Source organism: Podarcis filfolensis (genome assembly GCF_964270895.1).
Source record: "Podarcis filfolensis genome assembly, chromosome: 13".
Taxonomy (NCBI): domain Eukaryota; kingdom Metazoa; phylum Chordata; class Lepidosauria; order Squamata; family Lacertidae; genus Podarcis; species Podarcis filfolensis.
This window is the reverse complement of record NC_139615.1, coordinates 41031278-41050239: the sequence shown is the minus strand read 5'-3', so window position 1 is coordinate 41050239 and position 18962 is coordinate 41031278. Positions and strand designations below refer to the sequence as shown.

The following is an 18962-nucleotide window of genomic DNA, read 5'->3' as shown; positions in this document are numbered from 1 at the left end:
AAAGTCCTGAGCCAACCCAGTCCCCACTGTTGGTTTGTTGTTTGTTCTTAAACTGTGTTTCTATCTTCCTAGTCTTTTTAAGAGTGCAGACAGATGCACCAATTTGAGAGCAGTGGAGCCACTTCGAAAGTTCCCCTGCTGATTTCCATATAAACATCCCTTATTTTGCCCCAGGATAAACTATGATGAAAGGATTTGGGCACGTTTTCAGGGCGGTTTAGCTTAAACTGGAGAATAGCTGGCCGTGAAGCTGTTACCTAAAACCCACCAACACCTTTGCAACCATTCCTGGAGCCGTTTTTGCAGCTGCTTTTGCAAATTTAATTTGATAAGATAAAGAAAGAGGGCAGTGATACGCTGCAACGTTTAATGTTTTTGGGAAATCAGCATGGCTGAGTCAGCATCCTACTGCAGGGGGGGGGGCAACCAAGATGATCAGGGGTCTAGAAACAAAACCTTATAAGGAATGGTTGAGGGAATTTGGGTATGTTTAGCCTGGTAAAGAGGAGACTGAGAGGAGATATGATAGCCATCTTCAAAAATCTAAAGGGCTGTCCCAGGGAGGATGGAGCAAGCTTACACAAGAGTAGGACCCTGGTAGAGACACATGCCTGACTGGGTATTTTTCTCCTTCTCTGGAGGTTAGGACCCAACCCAATGGAACCAAGTTACAAGAAGGGAGTTTCTGACTAAACAGGAAGAACTTTCTGACTGTAAAAGCTGTTTGAACAGACTCCCCCGGGAGGCCGTGAGCTCTCCTTCTTTGGAGGTTTTTAAGCAGAGATTGGATAGTCATGGGTGATCTAGTTGAGATTCCTGCCTTGCAGGGGGTTGGACTAGATAACCCTCAGGCTCTCTTCCAAATCCACAGTTCTATGATTCTTAAGTTGCAAAGCTGGGATGGCACTGTCCCAGCTCCTGCCAACCTAGCAGTTTGAAAGCACACCAGTGCAAGTACCATAGATACAAGGGTACTGCTGTGGCGGGAAGGTAAACGGCGTTTCCGTGCGCTCTGGCTTCCGTCACGGTGTTCTGTTGCACCAGAAGTGGTTTAGTCATGATGGCCACATGACCTGGAAAACTGTCTGTGGACAAAGGCTGGTTCCCTCGGCCTGAAAGTGAGATGAGCGCCGCAACCCCATAGTCTCCTTTGACTGGACTTAGCCATCCTTTACCTTTACATTTACAGGTGATTTATCCTCAGTTACCACTGTTCAGAGGTTAGGTTTTAGGTCAGAGAACGTATTTTATCTGTGTGCAAAACCTAACACACCAGCCTTGTTTAAGTCACAGTTGCCATTGATAGCAATGTAGCTCCTGCAAAGTAACTAAAAAGTGTTCCCAAATTACTATTACCACTACTACTACTACTACTAATAATAATAACAGTTTTATTATTTAGGTGCTGCCCATTTGACTGCGTAGCCCCAGCCACTCAGGGCGGCTCCCAGCAAAATGTTAAAAACACAATAAAACACCAAACGTTAAAAACTTCCCTAAAGAGGGCTGCCTTCAGATGTCTTCTAAAAGTCAGATAGTTGTTTATTTCCTTGACATCTGATGGGATGTGCTAAATACTATTTGGGCTGCTTTCCCCCCTTCCTTGGTACCTTTCCCTTTTCCATGCTAGTAGGAGCATTCAAGAGATCATGGAAAGCTTCTTTTGAATTTTCAGTACAGGACATGCAATTTTCTGTGTCTTCCAACAATCTGTGTGCCTGGATTTGATGAAAGAGCAAAGGCAGCTAAGTTGACATATTAAATTTTTTTGACTGCAGAAAAACATCCCGTGGATCTATAGCTGCGTCCCGTCCCCCCCCCCGATTTCTTCCCCCAGATATTTTGACATCTTGGTTTTATGCATAGAACAAAGATCTAAGGTCTAATAATTTCACAAGTGGTTTTTAGATTCTTCGGAAAAGGATGTGTGGGGGGGGGGATCAGCCATGCCTTGTTAAAATGCCCAGACTAGGCAAGCAGAGCAAAAGCTTCTTGTCAAACAAAACGTCTCTTGAGAAGACGTTTTCAAATCAACATTGACATTAGTGGCTTTTTTTGAACTCGTCTTCTGTTTTCAACATGTCACATGAGATGGGCAAGGCATGCTTTGAATAACCCCAGTTATTTGGAAAACATTTGCAAAAGGGGGGGCGGGATGTATCAGAATTCTCACTCAGCTGTTATATAAGAACCATAGAATTTATAGAGTTGCGAAGGGACCTTAAAGGGTCATCTAGCCCAACCCCCCTGCAACGCACAGAGATGAGAGATTTTGTTTATAAAACTTGCATAGAATTTTTGAATTAGGATTCAGGCACACAGACCTGGAGGCACAAGTTTTGTGGTGTGAACTGGCTATTACCTGGGCTTTCCCAGAGCACCTCCAGACTGTCGCTATTTGGGGTGGGACAAATCTGCTTGTCCCCGCTGAATGAGACTTTTGCAATAAGGAAAACGCACTAGAAAGCACAGGGTAATGTTTATTTGATACAGCACCTTCTAACATCCTGCAAGCAAATTGGAATGAATGATAAGTAAATAGCTGAGTATATCTAACCTCGCCACATACTTTGTGCAAGCAAATCAGGATGGATGCTCTATATACAGTGATACCTCTGGTTGCGGACGGGATCCGTTCCGGAGCTCCGGTCGGATCCTGTGGTTTTTGCAACCGGAGGTGCCTGTTCTGCGCATGCGCGCAGCACGACAGAATGCTTCTGCACATGTGCGAGCCGCGAAATCCGGAAAAACATTTCCGGGTTTGCGGCTTTTGCAACCTGAAGTTTACGTTACCTGAGGGTAATGTAAACAGAGGTTCTACTGTATACAGGTAATCCGGACTCCATCAGATAAATAAGAACGGTTCTGTTTAAAATGTGTGGTGCTCCCAGAAGGGGCACTTACTCTGGAAAACGGCTCTCTAGCCAGGGTCAGGACTGTGGTGCATATTTTAACACACTGTGTGTTGGAAACTCAGATATATAGTCTAGGAGCCAAATGGCTCCTTAAAACAGAGTTTTCTAAACTGTGTGTCGCAACACATTCATGTATCGACTGCAGAGTGTAGGTGTGTCATGTGAACGCTCCCTGGGCTCCTGGAAAGGGGTTAGTTTAACCTCCGGTTTGCTAGTAAAACTGAATTACCATGTCGTGAAATGATGCATGTCTAAAAAGTGTCGTCACCAACATGAAAAATTTGGAAAACTCTGCCTTAAACCAAAGTTGCAGTCGCCAAAATGGAACGACTAGCTTCCATTTTGGGGCCAGAGGGCTCTAAAACCTTGTTTTTCAAATGACAGAATGACTGTGATTGATTCTCAGCGAAACATCCGGCTAGTTCAGATGATAACCTTGAGCTAGGTTAAGAGCTTTGAGAAATTAAAAGATGAAAAGTCACTTGATCCAGGGACAGCCCCCATATATATTGGACTATTCCGACCTCTTTTTCTTAATGGTGACTGCTCTTGCTCAGGCTGCACAGGAAAAGCAGTTTGGTTCCAGAAATTCATTCTGATTGTGCAGATAAAATATAACTGATAGAATTCTACAGGGGTGGGGTTTTAGTGTGTGAAAACAGTCCCAATCCAATGATTCCCAGATGGTGGGGAAGTCAGGCGCCATCCTGGCATCCAGTCATCTTCACTTGGTCGCAAGTGGTCAAAAGCCAGGTGCAAAATGAGCCTGGCCTCTGGCTAATTTCGAACACTGAACACACACAAACATACAAAAGTGGTCGCAGTGATGATGTCCGCCCTCCCCAAAAAAGCCTCCCCCTGCTAGCAGCAGCTTTGTGGGGGAGGTGATTTGAAGTGGGACCATGATTCGAATTGCCACCCTCCAGCAGATGGTGTGTGGACAAGACATGTTAAGTGCTGCCAGTGTCAGTTCTTGTTCTGTCTACTGATAATGCAGTACAGTGGTACCTCGGGTTAAGAGCTTAATTCGTTCTGGAGGTCCGTTCTTAACCTGAAACTGTTCTTAACCTGAGGTACCACTTTAGCTAATAGGGCCTCCCACTGCTGCTGCGCGATTTCTTTTCTGATCCTGAAGCAAAGTTCTTAACCCGAGGTACTATTTCTGGGTTAACGGAGTCTGTAACCTGAAGCATCTGTAACCTGGAGCGTCTGTAACCCGAGGTACCACTGTAGTTCCTTTGCAGCTGCAGTGGTGAGTCTTTAGAGATGCACTTAGGAAATGTTGTTGGCTAGAAAACTCATTCGTAGATACTTGTGAGGAATTACACTGGTACCTCGGGTTACAGACACTTCAGGTTACAGACGCTTCAGGTTACAGACTCCGCTAACCCAGAAATAATACCTCGGGTTAAGAACTTTGCTTCAGGATGAGAACAGAAATCATACTCCGGCGGCACAGCGGCAGCAGGAGGCCCCATTAGCTAAAGCGGCAGCGAGAGAGGTACCTCAGGTTAAGAACAGTTTCAGGTTTAGAACGGATCTCCAGAACAAATTAAGTTCTTAACCCGAGGTACCACTGTACCTGTTTTTCAATCTACACCTAAGTAGAGTTGGGTAATATCAGCTTTTCAGCATCACGGTCCAGCATCCCCAGACCCCATCCCTGGCAGAGCAGTCCCTGGTGCTCCCCCCACTTTTGGGGGAGCCAGTGCCGGGCTGGGGGATCCTTTACCTGCTCAGAGGGGAGCAGCAACTGCACGCTCCTCAGCCAAGCAGTTAAAAGATGCTGAGGGAGGAACAAGCTGTATCGGCGCCTCGCAGATGCAGTTTCTTTCTCCCTCTGCACAGTATAAGGGCAGAATGGGCTGGCGGTTTCACCCAGCGATATATTGCTGGTGAAACCACTCCTGAGTCCCTTTTCTCGCAACGCTCGCTGGAGGAAGTGGCCAGCAGAGGGACTTGGGAGCGGTGGGGGTTTCACCAGTGATATAGTGAAGCCGACATTGCGGTCTGCTCCTCATACCTGTCCTGGGTGATATGTTGATATATCGCCCAGGCCTACACCTAAACAGTTTCCCTTAGATGCCCCATTGAATTCTGAAGCCCATTTCCAAATAAGTGTGTGAGAGAGATACTTATGGGATGAGGGATAGGGGAGGCAATTAGCTCTGCATTTCATGCAAGCTGCCTTTAAGCAAATAAATTGGGAGATGCGATCAAGAGTCTCCCACGTAATGTCTAGTTTTACCCTAGTTGGCCATGTTCTATACCCTCAAAAAAATAGTTAGGGGTCCTTTTGTGTGTGTGTGTGTGTTTCTCTGGTCAGAGGATTATTTTTGTTGTTGTTTAGTCATTTAGTTGTGTCCGACTCTTCGTGACCCTGTGGATCAGGACACACCAGGCTCTCCTGTCCTCCACTGCCTCCCGCAGTTTGGTCAAACTCATGTTCGTGGCTTTGAGAACACTGTCCAACCATCTTGTCCTCTGTTGTCCCCTTCTCCTTGTGCCCTCTATCTTTCCCAACATCAGGGTCTTTACCAGGGAGTCTTCCCTTCTCATGAGGTGGCCAAAGTATTGGAGCCTCAGCTTCAGGATCAGTCCTTCCAGTGAGAGCTGAATGAATTGTTCTGTGTTACTGGTTCTCAGGGAAAAGGAATCGTAACGAGTTCTGGAAAACCTAGGTTGCTAATTAAATCTACCAAAATTTGGCCCCATATCTCTGCCCCCAAAACCAGACCAGTTTTGCAGGGCATGGAAATGGATGGCGGTGTAGTTGGCATTTGTACGCAGCCTGAAAGATGAATGACTCTAATTGAATTTAGGAGACATAATCAGATGTGGCCGCTGCTGGAATTTCTCCCTTGAGTGCATCCATCCTTAGTAATTGCTCGTTTATTAGCTCTGCAAAATGCACATACCCGCTTCTCCACTGTCTTTCTACCCCTTCCCTAACAAGGAATGTGTTCGTTTTCGGTTTATAACCTGCCTGTACCTAAAGGCTCGAAAAGAATCCTGCTGGAATGTTTTTCAGCAGGTGAGAACAGGGGTTGAGCTGGGGAGGGGGTTAGCCTCCACCTAGACTTTTCCTGTTGCATCCCCCTTGCCTTGCCTTGCCTTGCCTTGCCGCTGGTATCACATGCTGCAGACAAAACGCTGGGAGGACAATAGCTCAGTCCCTAGAACATGAGACTCTTAAGGGTTATGGGTTCAAGCCCCATGTTGGGCAAAATATTCCTGCATTGCAGGGGTTGGACCAGATAGATGGCTGTTGTGGGCCTTTCCAATTCTATTAGAGCCAGTGTGGTGTAGTGGTTAAGAGCGGTGGACTCGTAATCTGGTGAACCGGGTTCGCGTCTCCGCTCCTCCACATGCAGCTTCGTCATGCTGCTTCGTCATGCTGGCCACATGACCCGGAAGCTGTACGCCGGCTCCTTCGGCCAGTAAAGCGAGATGAGCACCGCAACCCCAGAGTCATCTGCAACTGGACCAAACGGTCAGGGGTCCCTTTACCTTTACGTCTACGGCCACCACTACACCTTGTGGCAGGGAATTCCATAAATTATGTCTTGTGGGAAGATGCACGGTCCTTTTTAATTTACAGTGGTACCTCGGGTTAAGTACTTAATTCGTTCCGGAGGTCCGTTCTTAACCTGAAACTGTTCTTAACCTGAAGCACCACTTTAGCTAATGGGGCCTCCTGCTGCTGCCGCACTGCTGGAACATGATTTCTGTTCTTATCCTGAAGCAAAGTACTTAACCTGAGGTACTATTTCTGGGTTAGCGGAGTCGGTAACCTGAAGCGTATGTAACCTGAAGCGTATGTAACCTGAAGTGTATGTAACCCGAGGTACCACTGTACTGCCAATCTCACTGGGTTTCTACGTTCCATACTAGGATGAGAATAATGTTTTCTCTCTCTATATTTTCATATTATGCACGGTTTTCATTCATGTTATTGAGCCAGTGTGGTGTAGTGGTTAAGAGCGGTGGACTTGTAATCTGGTGAACCGGGTTCGCGTCTCCGCTCCTCCACATGCAGCTGCTCGGTGACCTCGGGCCAGTCACACTTCTTTGAAGTCTCTCAGCCCCACTCACCTCACAGAGTGTTTGTTGTGGGGGAGGAAGGGAAAGGAGAATGTTAGCCGCTTTGAGACTCCTTCGGGTAGTGATAAAGCGGGATATCAAATCCAAACTCCTCCTCCTTCTTTTTCTTCTCCTTCTCCTCCTCCTTCTTCTATGATTCAAAGGCTGGCTCTTATCAGACTGACTATAGCTCTTTATGGGAGCAACAGTGGTCATCCCCTCTACTGATCTTGCCCTGCAGGTTAACTGGTGACTTGTCTACCCTGGTGATGCTATTATTGAATGCCAAGTCAGTACCTAGTAGGGCCACCCTCAGCCATTATTTAGTTATGCTTGAGCCGGGAGCTGACCTGAATGGAGGAGCTGAAACCTGGGTGGGAGAAATGGGTTGGAGTGGATTGAACTCTACTCCATACCGACCAAGATTGGAGGGGGTGTCACTGTAGGCAGCCCCCACACTGGATCTCTCGGCAGATTTTGCTACCAATGACTGTGTTGTCCTCCTGGGGTGTCTCTTGGGTGTTGGGGGGCACTGCTCTGGAACGCCCCCCCACTTGCATGGCTGGTCTCTGGGAATAGCGTGAAGCTCTATGGGGCAGTGTTATATCCCCAATGCTATTTAACTTCTTTATGAAGCCATCGGGAGCAGTTGGGGGATTGAAGGCCTCAAAACTTAACCTGGTATGGATTGGATGCCCTACAATATTGGGAGGGAAACGGCTGTCTATCCCAGGAATGAGTCTCATGCTTAGATAAATTTTGTGACAGTTTGCTTGCCATTGCTTGAGGTCCAGTGCTGAGGACCTTCTGGCGGTTCCCTCGCTGCGAGAAGCCAAGTTACAGGGAACCAAGCAGAGGGCCTTCTCGGTAGTGGCACCTGCCCTGTGGAACGCCCTCCCACCAGATGTCAAAGAGAAAAACAGCTATCTGACTTTTAGAAGACATCTGAAGGCAGCCCTGTTTAGGGAAGCTTTTAATGTTTGATGCACTATTGTATTTTAATATTCTGTTGGAAGCCGCCCAGAGTGGCTGGGGAAACCCAGCCAGATGGGCGGGGTATAAATAATAAATTATTATTATTATTATTATTATTATTATTATTATTATTATTATTATTATCTGTGTGAGATATTCCCCTGCTCTTTTCTTGCCTCTTACATAGGCATACGGTTTGCTTGATTTTTTTTAAGTCGCCGCTGCTGCTACTACTGTAATGGAGCTTCTCGTTTCACTGCTGTGGTTTGTGGTGGAATGTTAAACACAACCCTGGCAACGGCAGTGCATTTCTTGCACACAGTCCGTGCCTTTGGGCCGCCGTACCCAGACCTAGACATTGAGCGTGTGTGTGTGCGTTCTGCATGTCCGTGGCTGAACATGGAGCCAGAACTAGAAAAATAGTTTGTCGGGAGAGGAGACCAGGCTGGGCTCTTCTCCCTGACATGCTAGCTTTTGGGATGCAGGGACTTCTTCAGACATGATTCCCCCTCCCCACCTCCCGCCCCTTATACCATTTGAAATTATGCTGTTCGGGAGAAGCTTCACCCTTGTTTCCGATAATTGTATAAATTGGCAGCTTTCATTTTTCTCTGGGGACGGGTGACCTCTGAACAGCAAGGCTGCAGAATGTTGCTTTTTGAAAAAACAAAGCAAAACCGCGCAGCTGAGCCAGAGAACAGATAAAAATGGAAGAATAATACTTTTTGCTCTGACTTCCCCTTTGTCCTCAGAAAAGCCTTTGCCATTCTCAGCGGTAATGCAAAATTATGACAACTACAGGGAGTGAAGTTCCGTCCTGTAGCTTCCCTTTAGTGTACAATACCTGGCTGAGTTACAAATCGGGAAATCCCTGATATGAATCCATAATGAACTCGCTATCCAGGCTGGCAGCTTCTAGCACTGTGCAATCACCGCTTTTTCCACTCGCTGTTGCTGTTGTTGTTCAATTTCTGAGTTGCTTCTTACAAAGAAGTATTGAAGCTGTTTATGGGCAGAATGAAATACAGTGGTACCTCGGGTTAAGTACTTAATTCGTTCCGGAGGTCCGTTCTTAACCTGAAACTGTTCTTAACCTGAAGCACCACTGTAGCTAATGGGGCCTCCCACTGCCGCCAGAGCACGATTTGAAGGTGGCACAGAGGGAATTGAAATTACCGCTGACTGTCAACACTCTTTTGGGTGTACATCTTTTTGTGTTCCATTTAGACTATTGGGCGTGGCAAAGCTTCGTGAGTGTGCCATTTTTTGCAGTGTGTTTCATTTTTCTAATCGATTTCTACATTTGCACTGAGGCACGTTGCTAAAAACTTAAAGCACTGCTGCATGAATATACGTGCTTTTGATATGGGCCCTACGTGTTTGACCACAACTTTAAAAACTGAATGCGGCTGGGAGGGGATTAACATACTGCTAAAATGGCGGTGATCATTTCGAAGTGTAGGCTCAGTTCCCTTAAATATCACTGTACGTGTCAAAACCATGAGAAAGCAGCCTTAAGGTGATCTTACACCTAAGGTGATCCATAGGGATTGCAGAACTGTTCTGCTCCTTCCCTGAAAGCAATTCGCACTGTCATGTAACTGCCCTGTAAACAAATCAGAATAAATAGCATGTACTGTTAAGAATTGGGGGGGGGGTGGGCAGACTCCCCATAATATACACATTCAGCGCAGGTTCAGAATTTGAGCAAACTTATGCATTCCTGAATTTAGCGAGGGCTGGGAATAACACCAGCTATCTTCCCCATGAGGCAAACCTGGTGATGGTGGGTCGTTGAAGAAACATTGGTTTCCATTAGCCCGTCAATGGATGTAATCAACCCGGCAGAAGGCCCATAGGGAGGTTGCCAGGGTAACAGGGGTATGTGATGTCACCACAGGAAGAGAGGGTGTCCTTGTACAACGGAGGTGTGGGGAGCAGGGGTTTCTGGGAAGAAAGAACAGGAAGTGGGCAGAACTCCATGCGGGGACTAAAGGGCAGCAGGCTGTTGCAAAGAGAGAGGTGGATGGTGCTTAGGATGCCTCCATATCCATTGCTGGGCTGCTGCGAAGTACAAGCCCCTCTTGGGATGTAAACACAGTGTTCTCTGTCTCCATAAAACTCTGCAAACGAACCATATTTCTTAAAGCCACTAGTCTCTGCTGCATCTCAGTTTCCCCCAAGGAAACAGAAACTCTGGTTGAGTGCCAAGAACCCTTGAATCTTCTGCTACCGCTCAGCAGAAATTGGGGTGGCCTGTAACAGTATGGAAACCAGACATAGTTTTAACTGTTGTGTAAGGGTTGTGTAAATCAGGATGCATGCTGAATAAACGGCTCGTTCGTTTCTCTGAGAGACAAAAACAAAACAAAACAAAACATGAGAGTACAACCACTGGATGATAGGATTGGGAGGAGACCCTCTCCCAGAGGCCGATCTAAATGGTGAGGATTGCAGTTCTAGTCCCCCCCTTCCTTTCCTTGCTGGTTTTGAGGGTGGCTAGGATGGTGGGCGGGGACGCGAGTGGCGCTGTGGGTTAAACCACAGAGCCTAGGACTTGCTGATCCGAAGGTCAGTGGTTTGAATCCCTGCAACGGGGTGAGCTCCCGTTGCTCGGTCCCAGCTCCTGCCAACCTAGCAGTTTGAAAGCACGTCAAAGTGCAAGTAGATAAATAGGTACCGCTCTGGCAGGAAGGTAAACGGCGTTTCCGTGCGCTGCTCTGGTTCACCAGAAGCGGCTTAGTCATGCTGGCCACATGACCCGGAAGCTGTACGCCGCCTCCCTCAGCCAATAAAGCGAGATGAGCGCCACAATCCCAGAGTTGTCCACGACTGGACCTAATGGTCAGGGGTCCCTTTACCTTTACCTTTAGGATGGTGGGCAATTAGCCTCTGCACCAGCTTCTGCTGGCATAGAGGATTGCTGGCTCTCTGTGCCCCCATTATGACTGCTCTGCCTGGCACCTTTCACATGAGATACGCATGCACACACAATTTTTTTTTTAGCAGCGCATGTGAACATAGCTCATTTGGAATAAAATACGGAATGGAAACTCAACCCCGGTTGTAGGTTTTACAGCCTCCCATTACGGAAAAAAAGACTGTTTTAATCTCCATGTATGTGGACAACTTAAAATGGTAAGGAGAGCATGAGGTCTTGAGGGTTGGGGTGAATGCCAGAGGAAGGAGACTGACTCTGCAGTCTCCCTAGGCAGCTTCTTCCTCTGCTGAAATAGCCTTGGAAGTGGGAAGGGTTTCTCCCATAAATATAATCTTTTTCCTAATAAGGCGTGTTGGCCTGTCTCCTGAAAGATATTTCTGTCTCTGCCTTTTTTTTAAAAAAGAGTCATACTCTATGGGAGATAAGGGCCTAGGATTGGAGAAGGTTAACTTGCCCATGTCCATGTTTGGATTGCCTCTTGGCTGTAATGTTTTCCCTGCACGGTACATACATGTTAAGCCTTTTCCCCCTTTTCTTTAAAAAAAAAGGATTGGACAACTTCACAGCTCTTGTTTATTATTTTTAGCTCATCCTTAACTTCACAGAGTTCAAGGTGGAAGACACAGTTTTCTCAGGCCTGTTTTATACCTAACAAGTCTGTGAGGGAGCGTTGGGTTCAATCTGAAGTTATCCAATAGACTTCATGGCTGAATGGGTGTTTGAAACCAAGTCTCCCTAGATTATGAGTTTGCGTACTTACACCAGACTGACTTTTGACCCACTTGGCAAGGTGGAATTTCCATGAAGAGCACAAATACACTTCCTTTATTTGTTGGCTGTGCTTCTGTGCTGATAAACAGCACTTAAGGCTGGGCGATAATCTGGTTTTCAACATCGCGATTATATCACCAGCCAAACATTGCGATGCACCAATAAATCAAGATGTCTAAAATAAGGAAGGAGACAGTGGCTGGCTTCACGGTTCTCCCCACATTGTGATTTTTGCATAGCACACCCCCAGACACCATGGTTCGCAGTATAGTGCCAGGGCAAAAACCATGAAACTGTTATCATGAACTGGACTTCAAACTGGTTTTGGACAATATATCGATATATCGCCCAGCCCTAACGGCACTCTGAGCTACCAATGCCACCTTTGCCTCATGCAATAGTGCGGTGTCCAAACTGTGAACCCGATTCTTTAGGGGCACAGAACCACAGAGCCTAGGGCTTGTCAATCGGAAGGTCGTGGTTCGAATCCCCGCGACGGGGTGAGCTCCCATTGCTTGGTCCCTTCTCCTGCCCACCTAGCAGTTAGAAAGCACGTCAAAGGGCAAGTAGATAAATAGGTGCCGCTCCTGCGGTAAGGTAAACAGCATTTCCGTGCGCTGCTCTGGTTCGCCAGAAGCAGCTTAGTCATGCTGGCCACATGACCCGGAAGCTTTACGCTGGCTCCCTCGGCCAATAAAGTGAGATGAGCGGCGCAGCCCCAGAGTCGTCCACGACTGGACCTAACGGTCAGGGGTCCCTTTACCCTAACCACCTTCAAACCAAGTTGAACACTGCCCAGCTGGGCAGATTCTTGAAAACCAAAGGTTGGGATACAGCAGTAGGACATCCTATTCCAGGGTGGGTTTTAAAAAAACACAACCCAATGATTTAAAAAGTTGCATTTTAAAACCAGACTTTAAAATTTTAAATAGGATCTTTTTTTTAATGGCTCTGTTGATTGTCGGAACAATGGGGCAGTTGCTGTACACACCTTCCCAAGCGCATGACTTTACAGAGTTACCAGTGCAGACCACCTGAATGAATCCTGTGGAACATTGGTGCGCCCTGCACTTTGGGAACTCCTGCAATAGGCTATATTCTAGCCATGCAAAATTAATTTTCTGCACACACCATCACCATTCTCTGCATTTTCCATCTAAGCAAGCAGCATCACTGCTCAAGGATGCTTTGCAACCAGGAAGAACTACTTGAGGAGGGTGCAGAACAGGATGGGGTGTGCATGGCCTGGAGAGAGTTTTCAGGGCCAGATAGAAGCACATTTGGCCCCCTAGACCTGCAGTTCCCCACTCCTGCTTTAAACTGGTTATCAAATGTTAAATAACATGCTTTTTGGGGTTATAAATTACAACTTTTTAAACTCTTGACAACCAGGCAGCATTTGCTTTAGGGCCAGTTAAGATATAGACTGCATTGTTCACTTACGACCCAAAGCCCAAGGAGTACGCTTTGTTAAGCCGTTTGGATCCACTGGACCCAAAGCCTCATGGATCCCCTTGAGATCTGGCCCTCAGCTGCATGAGCCTGGAGCCCAGGAAGTATAAATGCTGTAATAAGCAGATATGTTTTAATGGTTACAACTACCAATTAGTTATACATGCTTACTTAGGAAATATGTTAATTGGAATGTTGGAGGCTTCAGCCTCCTTCTTGGTGATTTAAATAATAATTTAAATACAGTGGTACCTCGGGTTAAGAACTTAATTCGTTCTGGAGGTCTGTTCTTAACCTGAAACTGTCCTTAACCTGAGGTACCACTTTAGCTAATGGGGCCTCCCGCTGCTGCTGTGCCACCAGCACGTGATTTCTGTTCTCATCCTGAGGTAAAGTTCTTAACTCAAGGTACTATTTCTGGGTTAGTGGAGTCTGTAACCTGAAGCGTCTGTAACCTGAGGTAGCACTGTAATAATTTAAATCAGTCTGTGATTTATATAAATGCCCTGCTTGTGAGTAAATACACACACTCAAATCCACATTTGTACATAGTTTAAAAACAAAGTGAAATAGATAATGCATAGCAGCAGCAGCAGCAGGTAATTTCAAAATACCACTTGGCAATAATTTTCCTTTCCATTGTGTGAACCGGCCTTTTCCTTAGTTGGGGTGTAATGTGGGTTTTTTTATGCTGGTCTTTGGAAATGTAGAGAATGGTTAAATTATTCAAGTATATAAGTACAGGATAACATGCAATGGTAGAAACAAGTATATGCAAAATGTTGGTAGACGAAAGTTTCGCAGAGCTGGAAATTTATTCTTAGGTGTGTTTTCGTAGTATATTTCACGGCACAACAGGACAAATCTCATTTCCTTGCACTGTTTGCACGTTAACCAGTCTTGCGGTATTTCTGCTTCAGATTCCTTGCACTCTTGCAAAGTGGCTTGGGGATTAAGAGGGCTTTTGCTTTGTTTATATCGAGATATTAATAGCCACGTTCTCTTCTCCCCCCCCCTTTTTTTTGTTCTTAGCTAACAGCCTTTGACCACCATGAGTTGGAGTTTCCTGACACGTCTCCTCGAAGAAATCCACAACCACTCCACGTTCGTTGGGAAGATCTGGTTGACGCTGCTGATCGTCTTCCGCATCGTCCTCACCGCCGTGGGAGGGGAGTCCATCTACTACGATGAGCAGAGCAAGTTCGTGTGCAACACGGAACAGCCGGGCTGCGAGAACGTTTGCTACGACGCTTTCGCCCCGCTCTCCCACGTCCGCTTTTGGGTTTTCCAGATCATCCTCGTCTCCACTCCCTCGGTGATGTACCTCGCCTACGCCATTCACAAAATCGCCCGGATGGTGGAGCACGGCGAAACGGAGAGGAAGTTCAGAAGCAAGCCTTTCCCCATGCGCTGGAAACAGCACCGGGGCTTGGAAGAGGCTGAGGACGACCACGAGGAAGACCCGATGATGTACCCAGAGATTGAGCTGGAGAGCGAGAACAAGGAAAACCCGCCTCCGACCAAAGTGAAGCACGACGGCAGGAGGCGCATCCGAGAGGACGGCCTCATGAAGATTTATATACTGCAACTCCTGAGCAGGACTGTTTTTGAAATCGGCTTCCTGGTCGGCCAGTATTTCCTCTACGGGTTCGAGGTGAGCCCGAGATTCCTCTGCAGCCGGAAGCCCTGCCCGCACACGATAGACTGCTTCATTTCGCGGCCTACGGAGAAAACCATCTTCCTGCTCATCATGTACGGCGTGAGCTGCCTGTGTTTACTTCTGAACGTGTGGGAAATGCTCCACTTGGGGTTCGGCACCATCCGGGACACGCTGAACAATAAGCAGAAAGAGCTGGAGGACTCGGGGACTTACAACTACCCGTTCACTTGGAACACGCCGTCTGCGCCTCCGGGCTACAACATCGCGGTGAAGCCCGACCAGATCCAGTACACGGAACTGTCCAACGCCAAAATGGCCTACAAGCAGAATAAGGCGAACATCGCCCAAGAGCAGCAATACGGGAGCAACGAGGAGAACATCCCCACCGAGTTGGAGACCCTCCAGCGGGAAATCAAAGTCGCCCAGGAACGCTTAGACCTCGCCATCCAAGCCTACAACAACCAGAACAACCCACCCTGCTCCAAGGAGAAGAAGCCAAAGGGCAGCTCAAATAAAAGCAGCGGCAGCAGCAAGTCAGGGGATGGGAAAACCTCGGTCTGGATCTGACGCTGCCCCGCCTGGGAATTAACGCTGTGCTACTTACGCTGACCAGCAGACTCGCTGCCGAAGGAATTCCCATAAATAAAATGTTTGGCTTTGTTTAAGTTCAGGGGTGTTTGGGGCTGCCAAAGGACACTCTCCAAAGGGGTGGGGGCGGGGGGGGGGAGAAGAAGCATTTGTGCTCACATTCCACTGTTTCCAGAACATTTATTTCTTGTTTCTTCCAGGTCAGGAGAAGACCCGGGTTTATTTTTTTATTTTTTAAAAACCCAATCATTCTCGTTGGAACGGTTTACACTGTGTGTACAGCATTATGGTACATTTTATTATGCACAATTTTTGGTATTTGTACATTGGATATCTCAGTTATACTTTTTATATTAAAAGGAAACAAAGTTGGTAATTCTGGGTGTTTTTGTAAGGTGCTTGTTTTCCCCCCCTTAGGCCTGCAGATCTTAAAAAAAAAAATTCACCTTAGATTTTCCTGAATTTTGACCATGAGGTGCTTCCCCCCCCCCAAAAAAAAAAGTTAGAGAAGCTCATGAACCAGGGATGGGAATATTGTAATTTTTTTTAAGTGTCAATTTGATGCCTAGCACAATTCTTCAGCGACTGCTTAACTAAGAGAGAGGGAGGGATTGTGGCTTGGCAGCAGTAAGAAAGCCTTACACCAGCCGTGTATTTAGCGCTTGCCTGGAGTGTCACAATCTGGATATTTAGCTTATCATTTCTTTAACTTCCGATGTGTGCTTATTTTTTTCTACACTAGTTTTTCAAACATGGGAGGAACTGAAATGGTAGAGAAGTGATAGCTTTTCAGAGAATTAAAGGGGGTAGGCTATGAAGCTTTCTAATATACCGTATTTTTCGCTCTATAACACGCACCAGACCATAACACGCACATAGTTTTTAGAGGAGGAAAACAAGAAAAAAAATATTCTAAACGAAATAGTGGATATATGATTTTTGTGGTTCATGCTGTGGCTACAGACATGTGATCTGACAGTGAGTTTGGAGTAGCCCAATGCAAAAATCCTGAGGATCCATGTGGATCCATGCTTTGTAACCATGGAGGAGGGAAGGAAGGGGAACCATGGATCCTCTGCTCACGACTGCAGCAGATCCCCCCCGCCACCCGCAGGCATCCGCTCCATAACACGCACATACATTTCCCCTTTCTAGGAGGAAAAAAGTGAGTGTTATGGTGCAAAAAATACGGTAATTCTCCGCAGAATTGTGGAGTTGGGACTCTGAGGATCTTCTCGTTCAAACCCTTGCGATGCAGGAATAACGTAGCTGTCCCATATGGGAATCAAACCTCCAACCTTGGCATTATCAACACCCACTCACTAACCAACTCCAGGCTGTACCGCCTTCATCACTGGACAAACAGATTTTTCTGAGCTTTTGGAAGCGCTGTGAGAACTGAAATAGCTGCTTAAACCAGAGAACCATAGTCATTTGAGGTGCGGAATTCATGCACATGGATATTTGGGAGGCAAGTATAGCAAAATAATTTCGCCTCCAAATCTCCGAAAAAGGATCCTTTGCATACAGCCTTGTTTGAAGGGTTCTTCATTGTTGCTAAATGACAGGGCTGTTCTGATTAAATGGCTTCCCATTTTTCTCATTGCTCAGAGCAATACGAATTCTAGGGGCGGAGGGGAGAGATGTGTTCAGAGTTTGTTTTGCTCAAGAGACCAGTCGGATTTTGGCATTTGTCTTAGGTTTATAATTAGACAACAGAGAAGGCAATGTTTAGTGCCTTCGGTGATGCCTTTTTGGCAAGGGCAAGGGAGAACAGAGATGAGAGGTTGATGTGCAGTGTACACTACTTTCAACTAATAATGTATTACACATCCAGGGCCGTGCTGTTCTGTTCTGCTCCCTGTCTTCTGGTGGTATGGGGCTATTCTTCGCAGAACTGCTCTATGATTTCTTCCCAAGGTATGGAAGTCAGGGGTGGCCAGGCTGAAACCTACTTGGATGTATTCCGAAACGTCCAGCTTTCCATCTTTCTCTCTCAACCCCCCCCCAAAAAAAACCCTCAAGGCAACTCAAAGTATGCAAATCTTGGCGGAGGGATAGGACTGGCTCCAGAGTTAGTCATGCTTAGGGTAGATCCTTTGAAATCACAAGACTTAAGTTAGTCATCCTGACTATCCTTAAGCAGGGTATCCAACCCATATAAACTACATTCTGGATGTTCGGATCCATTACTTCACAGCTTCCTTGGAAATACATGCCTGCGCTGCCTTTTAAAGGCTTCTAAAGGATAGGAGTTGGGTGTATAACAGAGGAGAATAATTGAGTACAGTGGAACCTCGGGTTGCGGACATAATCCGCGATGGAGGCACACCCGCAGCGTTCGCATCCTGAAGCGATGCGTCTGCGCCGGGCGCTTCTGCGCAGAGTGCAATTTAGTGCTTCTGTGCATGTGCGAGCGGTGAAACCCGGAAGTAACTCATTCCGGTACTTCCGGGTTTCCTGCAGTCCATAACCCGAAAACACGTAACCTGAAGCTTCCGTAACATGAGGTATGACTGTATGTGGATCAGTGACTTCTCCGAAGATCTTAGTAAAGTAGCTGACTCGAATGCAAAAGAGACTGTCCCGAAAGTTTTAAGAAGATAGTCATAATCTTTACCAACCTTTCTGGACCAACTTTAGATAAATACATGGTTCTGGTTTTTAAAAGGCAGCACCTATCTGTTGTTGTTGTTGTTGTTGTTGTTGTTGTAACCTTGAAGAGGGCTGAAAAAACATGCTGGATTTCTAAGTTCCCCTGAGGATGGTTTCTGTCCGCGATGGGAAGTTCGAAAAACCTTATCTGTGGATATCTTCATTAACCTTAGAATGAGTTTTGATCATTAACCCATCTGAGCTGAAGCAAGTTGGCTTATCTGACTATTCCTTGACTCTTCGATCGGAAATGGCTCTTGAGACGTAAGGTTATCGGATGCCTTAAAAGCTGCAATTGGGAGGGGGCAGGTGAAAGAGGAGCAGGAGGAAGGAGCCTGTAAACTGTCCATCTCCCTTTTGTGACCCTTCTCTAGACGTAGATGCAGAATGATACCCGACCAGCACTGCGGATGGGAAGCCTGCCGACAGTGGCACCAGGAAGAGTATACATGGGTGCCTGTTTCCATTCGCTCTGAAAAATGGGTGGCAGCTGCACAGGCAGACCCATTTGAGGTGCCAAGAATTGCCTTTTCCCGACGTGGATGCTGGTATGTCCAGTGCTTGCCTTCAGACTACAGAAACGGGTCTTGAATTCTACCTTTTTGCCCAGATGTATCGGCACCCAGCGCAAGATAGGGGTGTGTGCAACAGCTGTTGTGTGTGCACAGCCCATTTGCACAGGCAAAGCGATGGGCGGAATGGGGCACATCCCTTGACAAGCTGAAAACGGCAGCTTTCAAAACCTCTGAACAACCCAGAAGGACCAGTAAAGTAAAGAGTTGGAAAGACAACTTGCCCATTATTCCCAGTATGCATTGGGATGTGGGTGTTTGCATACTAGAGTGTGCCCGCAGTCCCCCTGAAGCCATGCAAAGGCCAGAAGGCCTGGCCTATGCCCTGCTTGGTTCATTGTAGGACAAGC

At 46.8% G+C, this 18962-nt stretch overlaps 1 protein-coding gene across 4 annotated transcripts in view; it reads left to right on the top strand.

The window, feature by feature from the left end:
• Positions 1 to 15761, top strand: part of GJC1 (gap junction protein gamma 1) — a 34527-nt gene extending 18766 nt beyond the window's left edge. For all 4 annotated transcript variants that reach the window (XM_083583380.1, XM_083583378.1, XM_083583377.1 and 1 more), the window contains exon 2: positions 14170 to 15761. In XM_083583380.1, coding sequence (XP_083439506.1) covers positions 14189 to 15364 — 1176 coding nt within the window. In that variant the 5' untranslated portion in view covers positions 14170 to 14188 and the 3' untranslated portion in view covers positions 15365 to 15761. The remainder of the gene's footprint in view (positions 1 to 14169) is intronic.
• Positions 15762 to 18962: the final 3201 nt, after the last annotated feature.